The sequence below is a fragment of the Dipodomys ordii genome, unplaced genomic scaffold (assembly GCF_000151885.1).
Source record: "Dipodomys ordii isolate 6190 unplaced genomic scaffold, Dord_2.0 Scaffold230, whole genome shotgun sequence".
Lineage (NCBI taxonomy): Eukaryota > Metazoa > Chordata > Mammalia > Rodentia > Heteromyidae > Dipodomys > Dipodomys ordii.
Window position 1 is genome coordinate 663,375 of NW_012267446.1, and position 9,193 is coordinate 672,567.

At 41.5% G+C, this 9,193-nt stretch overlaps 1 protein-coding gene across 1 annotated transcript in view; it reads left to right on the forward strand.

Annotated features, from left to right (window-relative positions):
* The first annotated feature begins 2,513 nt into the window (after positions 1 to 2,513).
* Positions 2,514 to 9,193, forward strand: part of LOC106000625 (vomeronasal type-2 receptor 116-like) — a 32,673-nt gene continuing 25,993 nt past the window's right edge. Inside the window, exon 1 of the mRNA XM_013035906.1 lies at positions 2,514 to 2,713. Coding sequence (XP_012891360.1) covers positions 2,514 to 2,713 — 200 coding nt within the window. The remainder of the gene's footprint in view (positions 2,714 to 9,193) is intronic.

The window sequence follows — 9,193 nt, forward strand, 5'->3', positions numbered from 1 at the left end:
GAAAGGAAACTGAGGAAAAAAATTGTTTTCAATTGGATAAAAATGACTTGAGAAGCAAAATTGTCTTCACTGTTTCTAACCACAAAATGTTCAAGTAGCTCATGGTCTCAGTAGGTCTTGAGTTTCATAAAATAGAGCTTACTATAAAATAAATGGTATTAAATAATTTGATGATCAAGAAAATTAATAATCACAGATGCTGGTGGAGATGTGGCCAAAACGAATAACACTGTTAATAAAATAAATGACAAAAGTTATAATATTACATGCACATTACACACGCACAAACTGGTATGGGTGTTTGCTATGTCTATGTTTACATACAACGAGTGTTTATCATGACACTACTTAGAAGCTGAATTGTAGAACCAGGTACCATTCCAATCAACCCATGAAGGGAAAAAGTAAATTGAGTCACACAGACACAATGGAGTCTTGAGAATGCAATTATATATATTATATATTGGAGGAATTGGATATCACTGTGTTCAGAAAAGCACCCTGACAAATACATCAATAATATATACTGGACACCATTTGGAAAATGAAGTACAAAACCTATGGGTGGGGAAGGAAGGGAAAAACTGAGTAACATTGTAAAAACAGATATGTACTCATTACCTGATTTACATAATGGTAACTCCTCTGTACATCACCTTTACAAAACAGACAGATATACAGGCACACAGAGAGACACACAGATAGGTAGATAGATGTATTATCACCCAATGCAGATTCCCAATATTTCTCTTATTTTTGAAATATAGGCAGAAGTCTTAGAATAATAGAGTAGATATCAATGACAATGAAGTAGAAATTGTAAGGTTCGACATAATGGAAACCTGACATATGGTTCAGGCAGACATAGCAAACTTTCCTCCTGCAGGAGATGGAAGCCCATGGGGAAGAGAGAGGAAAAGGAAAAACAGAGAGAGAAGGGGATTTGTGTTGATCCAGGACAACAGCCAAATGCAGAAGCGACCTCAGAGCCTGGGGAACCTCCCACTGTTCGAGGGAGGTGTGACCAGGAAAGTTCAGGAAGTGAACTCAGCAGATAAGGAAGAGACCTCAGAGTGTGGGATCCTTTCCTGACTCACAGTCATGTGATTGAGAGGTGACTACTGGTTTCAGGCAGGTGAAGAGGAAGTGGGGAAGGACTGTTCTCCTGGGAAGACTTAACAGAAGTAGAGTAATGGAGGAGGGGAACAGTATAAAAGTTTGTCTTCTGAGCCAGGAACAGGTGGCTCATATCTATAATCCTGGGTATAGGAAGCAACAAAGATTCCTACCTCAGAACCCAAGTCAGGCTTGGCCCCAGCACTGAGCCTCTTGCAAGGTCTTGCTGGCTACCAACACCATGTAGCATTTGCATCATTACTTTTCCAACTTACTCTTACCAAGCCCTTCCTGTTAACTATATGTAGCCAGACCACAGAATCAGCCACCACAGTGGGAAGCAGGATACTACACGATGAACTTGGCTTCACTTCTATTTAGAGAATGTAATAGAGGAGACAGGTAGGGAGAAATGGACAGAGCCAGCATCATGTGGCTGTCCAAGTGGGAAAAAGAATTTCCCCAGGACCCAGGACATGACCGGGACACACAGCAGAGCAAGACCCATCCATATACCCACAGCTTCCAGGATCCTCAGTAGGCAGGTCTGCTATGTTCTCAGAATGTCATAGATCATAGAATATCTCTGTCTAACAGTGGATGGCCACAATGTATTGACAGATGCATTCTGCTGGTCAGCAACATGCAAACACTAAATAAGTTCAAGGTTCAAAGTGCAAATGTCCAATTGGATGTGTGCCTTGACCTTGAAGTATTTATCTGAAATGGTTGAATTCAGGGATAGGGTTGGTAACTCCTGCAGCAGTAAATAAATGCATTGACCACTTCTGGATGTTTCTTCTTGTGGAGCTGGTATGGAAACCTGAATGGGTCATTTCTCCAAACTTCTGTGGCTCCCTTGGCCCTGGGTTTGTGAATCTGTCCATCCTCATCTTTGATTGTGCTCCAATAACTCTGATTGGGCCTTTGCTGGCCATGGCACTCTATGACTTTTGACCTTCACCTGGCATCTTCTGGTGTCATCCATTCCTATCATCCCTGTGGCTTTCCTATTGGTCTTTATGTTGTATGCTTTTTTTCTTTTCAACTTTTTGCTTTCACACAAGTTTCTGAGCAACTCAACAAGAAAAGAATCCATCCCTAGAGTTTCATTATCTATAGTCTTGGATGAAATCACAGTCCTGAGGGTGTGGAGAGGAAGATGGTACACTTGTTTTCCAACTTGGGTTTTGAGCTTGAAGCCAGACCCCAGATGCAGAGCCAGAGGGCAGAACAGACCCTGTATTCCTCTAGGACAGTGGAGGAGGCTGCTGGTGAGTCCCAGTGGCCATCCAGGTAACAAGAAGTCACAGAAACTGAAGATCCATTTAGACACCTGCCGGCACTGCAGGCTCAGTCTGCAGCCATAATTGCAGCTCTACGCCAAAACAGCAGCAATGTTCCCTGTGGCTCTGAAACTGCTTCTCTTCCAGCTTCCACTCATGGTCAGTTCCCCTGAAGATGTCAGAGGCATTTGCAGAGAGAAATCTGTGGCCCACAGCAGGGGAGATGTGGTGATTGCCGGATTTTTCCCCCTTTATTCTTGGGAATTTGTTTCCAACATGAATGACCTTGCCGAGCAGCAACAGAGCTTTCAGTAAGTGATTTCTTGGGTTTTCTTAAAATTCACTTTTTCTGTTTGGTTATCAGATTGGTTGGGGGAAGTTTGGTTGCATCCACTAATGTTCTCTTGATCTTTTACATTGTCCTCACCACAACAGCTCTACTTTATTTCTTGTTTTCCTGATGAACATTTTTCTTCCTTCCAAAGAGCAGAGAGGTTTCTGTCTGTCTTCCATTCTGCTCCCCTTTTCCAGTGCTGCCCTAACCACCCCACCATCACTGTGACTCCTCCAGTCATCACTGTTACTCATGGTCAACTGGGTGACCAAGAGTCCACACGAAGACACTAAAATGCAATGTCCCCATCCATAGGGCTAAGGCCAAGGAATCTTCAATCAATACTCTTCTTTGTACTTTTCAAAACAGGTCTAATGTTTGGACCTCCTTCAGGGCAACATTTCTTAGGATAGACATGCAGTTTCTGCTTCTGGGGTTATTTCATGTCAGCAAAGCTCTGGGAATGGAGAGCTGCTGGTCAGATCAGGAATAAAAGATCCATGACAAGTTTGATTTTCCCCCCTTTAACTAATGTAAGTAAGCCGCTGCCTTGCTGTCCTTATCATGGCCTGTATCCTGTATCCCAGAAGCATGGCTTCTATTCCATGTTCTTTGCAATAATTCCAGGCTTATCTATTTTTCCCCTACTCATGCTTTCTTTTTTATTTTTAATACATTTTTATTGTAAAAATACTGTACAGAAGGGTTAAAGTTACATGAGTAAGGTAATAATTAAATTATCTATCGAGCATTGCTACCCCCTCTTTGTTTTGCCCCTATCATCTCTTCTTTTCCCACCTCCCCATGTACTGCATGCCTTCCCCTTATCCCCCCCCCAAGTTGTAAAGTTCATTTTCAACATAGTGCCCTGTGCGTCTTATTGTTACAATGGCTGAACCTGTATCCCTATTTAAGCATTTTGTTTTTTCCCTACCATCCCCAAATTAGAAAAATATATATACAAGATGTAGGACAGTGACATCAAATACAGTGAAAACAGGGGTTATACCATCTTGGAGGAACATACCAAAGAAACAAAAAATTCACTTAGTACATTATAAACATGTTACAAACAATAGCAAGAAAGAAAAGACTATTTGTCCACTTTCTTGGCGTTCATTTTCCTTAACATCATCTTATATGGTCATATATACATAGCTTTTGACCTTTCTGCTTGTCCTAGACTTATACTAGTTATTACAAATAAGGGAAACCATGGGACCTATGTTTCTTTGGGCCTGTCTTACTTCATTTAATATAATTTTTTCCAAGTCTTTCCATTTTCTAACAAATGGGGTGATGCCATTCTTTCTGATGGAGGCATAGAATTAAATTGTACATATATATATATGTACATGTATATATGTACATGTGTTTATGTATATATGTATATATATATCACGTTTTCTTGATTCATTCATCTACTGAGGGACATCTGGGTTGGTTCCATATCTTAGCTATGATAAATAATGCAATAATGTTGTGATAAACATCATTGTTCTGGTAGCTTCAGTAAAGTCTTGTTTGTGATCATTGGGGTAAATGCCCAAAAGTGGGATTGCTGGGTCATAGGGGAGCTCTAAGCAGAGTCTTTTGAGGAACCTCCATACTACTTTCCAAAGTGGTTGAACAAGGTTACACTCCCACCAACAATGCAGTAGGGTTCCCTTTTGGCTTCATCTCCTCCAGCATCTGTTGATATTAGATTTCTTGATTACAGACATTCTAATTGGGGTGAGGCGGAATCTCAATGTTGTTCTTATTTGCATTTCTTTTGTAGCTAGAGAAATTGAGCATTTCTTCCTGTGTCTATTGGCCATTCTTATTTCCTCTTCACAGAATCTATCTTTAAATCTTTAGCCCAATTATTAATTGGGTAGTTGTTCTTTGAGGATTTCTTATTGGTGGATTTAATTTTTGGACTTCTAAGCATATTTTAGATATGAGACCCTTGTCTGTTGTATGGCTAGTGAAGATCTTCTCCAAGTCTATGGGCTTTTTCTATTGATCTTGCTGTCTATGTCCTTTTGCTATGCAGAATCTCTGCAGTTTCATGCAATCCCATTAGTCCAAAATTTCTTCGATTTCTTGTGTTTCTGGGTCTCTATTAAGAAAATTTTGGCCTCTACCAAGGAGCCCTAGATTTCTTTGATTCCTTCCTGTAATGTTTTCATGGTGTCTGCTTTGACTTCAAGGTCTTTGATCCATTTGGAATTGATTTTGGTGCAGGGTGATATATAAGGATCTAGCTTTAGTTTTCTAGAGGTGTTTAAGCAATTTTTCCAGGACCATTTACTCCTGAGGCTGTCTTTCTTCCATTCTATTTTTTAGCTCCCTTTTCAAAGATCAGGTGGCTATAGATCTGTGGGTTCATTTCTTGGTCTTCATTTCTATTCCATTGGTCCTCAGGTCTGATCTTGTGCCAGTACAAAGCTGCTTTGATTACTATGGCTTTGTAGTAAAGTTTCAAGTTTGGTATTGATATTTCTCCAACACTGTCCTTTCTGCTAAGGATTGTTTTTGCTATTTGTGGTCTTTTATTGTTCCATATGAATTTTTGCCTTGCTTCTTCTAGTTCATTGAAGAATGAGGTTGGAATATTGATAGGTATTGCATTGAATTTGCAGATAGCCTTTGGAAGTATTGCCATTTTCACAATGTTGTTTCTCCCAATCCAAGAGATTGGGTTGTTTCTTCACTTCCTACATTCTGCTTTAATTTCCATTTTCAAGTTTTAAAAATTTTTCAGCATAGAGGTCTTTCATTTGTTCAGTTAATTTCTAGGTATTTTATTTTTGTGGGGTAATTCCAAAAGGAGTTGCTTTCCTGCCATACTCTTTTCATACAGAAGAGCATACAGAAAAGCCAGTGAATTTCAAGAGTTAATTTTATACCTGATACGTTGCTAGAGTTTCAAATCAGCTCAAGCAATTTTGGAGTGGAGTCCATGGGAATCTTTTTTTTTTTTTTTTTACTTGTTGGTTGGTCATGGGGCTTGAACTCTGGGCCTGCCCGCTGTCCTTGCACTGTTCAGCTCAAGGCGAGTGCTCTACCACTTGAACCACAATGCCACATCCAGTTTTCTAGTGGTTTAATGGAGATAAGAGGCTCACGGATTTTCCTGCCCGGGCTGGCTTTGAACTGCTATCCTCAGACCTCAGCCTCCTCAGTATCTAGGATTGCAGGCATGAGCCATGCTCTGGTATTTGGACTTGAACTCAAATTCTGATGGCTGTCCCTTAGCATTGTTTTCTGGCACTCTACTACTTGACCCACAGCTCTGCTACTAGCTTCAGTGTGAGATAACAATCTCAAAGACATTCCTGCCCAAAGTGACTTCAAAACATAATCCTCAGATCTCAGCCTCCTTAGTAGCTGTAATTAAGGCCTGAGCCATCTGTATCCAATTAACATTTAATATTACTGACATTCTAGCTGTCAAGCCATTGTACAAGACCATATCAAAAACAACCGTGAGAATTGAAATTCTCTATGAGAATTTCCCCAAACTGATTATATTGAATCCTACGAGAACTTATACTTGTGGAACATTCTTGATTCATATTGGCTTGTGATACCATCTGGCCTTTGAAATGTCTCAGATTCTTAGACCAGTCTGCCTGGTCTGGCTTTGTGCCTGTCTTTCAAGAAATTCCAGGCAGGATTTAGTGCTCCTGAGTCTGTAGTGACTTCCACAATGTCACCACTAGAGGGAGCAAAGGCCATGAGGGAAGTGAGCTGGAGAGGTGATAAACCTCTTCAGTAGCAGAGAAAACCAAAGACAAGTTGAGTGACCAATAGTCTGTGGTTCTAAAAACCTCAAAGAGAACCCCAATGAGTGGTGGGTCCCAGCATGCCTCCTCCTGGGGACACGGGGGCCCATAAGCTTCATGCACAGGGAATGACCTCATGATGGATTCTGTCTATCAATGGCAAGATCTGTGTGCGGGAACAGGTCTTACTCACAGCCATGGCCACTAGAACCTTATCACAACTGGAATACCAACCAGAAGGGACACCAAAACAGGTGAAGATTAATGAGGTTTCCATCTAAAAGTAGGGTCCCTTCACTTAGGGTCCTTGACTTTGATCTCAGAAGAACAAATTCTAGACAAGCCACAATGGTGAGAAAATGTGGCAGAGCTTTACTGAGCAAAGATGCAAACAAGCAAGCAGGAAGAAAAACAGGAAACAGAAAGGCAAGGAAACACTCCAACTGAGGAGAGACACATGGCCCTTGGACTCCCAGGGGTATTCATATGGTAACGGCAGGGGTCTGACTTCAAACTTACGCAAACATTGGTGGCTCATCTCTGCTTTAATCACTCCTGGTATTACACTTTCTGAGTTTCTGTATGTTTTGGATGTTCTTTTCAGATAAGAAGGCATCCTTCCCTAAAACATATGATTACCCTTGCAGTGAGGAAGGTGTGCTGTTGTCTATATTTTGGGTAGGATGTTGCTTATGTTTTGGGGGATCATTTTTGGGGGAAGACATACACACTGCCAGACAACTGGTAAGTCATATGATGAGAAATATATCTCTCAGGAAGGAATGCATCATGTTGTCACTCTTTGAAACAAAAATAGTGCTTCTGTGTTTCTAAATCATATGTTTCTGAGTTGTCTTCACGAAGGCTCATTGCTTTTCCTCAATTTATCTGGCTTCATTTTCTGCTCAATGACTTTGTTCCCTTAATCTTAAGGATGTAGATGAATGAATAGATCTCTATTTGCTGTGAGAATAACATACCTCATTTCTCCTTATCTATGCTACTCTATTTTCCTCTGAATGACTTAATTCCATTAATATTAAGAGAAGTAGATTGACAAGTTTTAAGCTTGAGTTTTTGAATTCCTGGCATGCATTAACCAGGTCTCATTTTCCCTAGACTACCCTGCCTCAGTACTACATCCTCAGTCCATTGCAATCAAGACCAGAGCAGTGCTGGGTAAGCACTAATATCCACCCAATTTGTGTGTAGTAGAGGTGGCCTCATGGGCCAAAATGGCCACAAACCTATGTAATTAGTGATAGCTAGAATAGAACTGATTGTCTGGTGGTAGATGACTTTGCCAGGTACTGAGGTGTTTACAGAGCTCTGCCAGAGGCTGGCCTGGCTCTGGGGTCATAGCACAGTTCTAGTGCTATCAATTGGCCTACACTAAGCTGTGGGACAATATCACCATCTTGCTCCCCTGTCCTACTCATGACAAGTGGGATGGAGAACTATGCTGTGTCACATCAGCGTGGTAAGTTTTGTCAAGAAAACCTCAAGCTCTGCACCAGTAGCTGACACCTGTAATCCTAGCTACTTAGTATGCTGACATCAGAGGATTGGGGTTCAAAGCAAGCCCAGGCAGAAAATTCAATAAGATTTTTATCTCCAATAAAACATCAGAAAACTGGTTGTGGCACTGTGGTCAAGTGGTGGAGGACTAGCCTTGACCTGAAGAATTCAGGGTCAGATACCAGACCTAGAGTTTAAGCCCCAAAACTGACAAAACAGGAAGCCATAGGGCCATTTTGGTGAACAACACCATGCATTCAGGCTTAATATCCCATCCAGAAAGCCCTAACTGTCATGTGGATACAGTGAGGCCCACACTCCAGCTTGTGCTGCTGTAGACCAATGCACACTAGTTTCCTAGAGCAACCTAAGTTTCTGCCTGGTACCATCTTGAGCAATGTCCTTCTAGGGCAATGGTCCCTGAGATGATTCACTAAGCAACAAGACTGGGACTGACCAGATGACAGCAGGGTCACACAACAACAGTAGCTGCACAAGGCTAAACAGGAGGACAGGTGTCAGCCTACTTCACCCATGGTGGAAACTGATGGAAACGGCATTTGTTTCTGCCTCAGGGGCCTTCTAACACCTCCTGAAAACTTCTAATGGAAGCTGTGGTGATAGCTTACCAACAGTGCCTCTAATTTATACTGGATTTTTGGTCCAACCATGACATGTCTGACAAAGGGTTCTAAACAAAACCAGACCCACTATTCTTGCCCTGCTCAGTCATACATGGTGTCGTTCACAAGATTGAGGAGGAAGGTTTTGGCAGTGTCTTTCTTCTCTGTCCTACAACAGTTCCAGAGGCACAAACTAAAGGTCTGGACCCAAGAGTAAAGACTATAAGTACTTCTCCAGCACTGGTCTCTGTATATAGGGATGATGCTGAGATTTAACTTTAATTTGCTCCCTCCCTGCAATGTCAGAAGGTTTCTGTCCATTATGAGCTACTATGGCTGGTCATGGGGAAGAACATGGAGATGGCTTCTTCTACCTTTTCTCACACTACCTTTTCTGTTGTTTTGTTCTACTAGAGAAGAACCCTCTAGTCCACAACACCTGACTCTCATATGCTCTTTGTTATGTGGTGCAATCTTTCTATTCTCTCTTCCTCAGCTGCCATCTTGCTCTGCTTCTGGGGAATCTCCTTAAATGATCACATT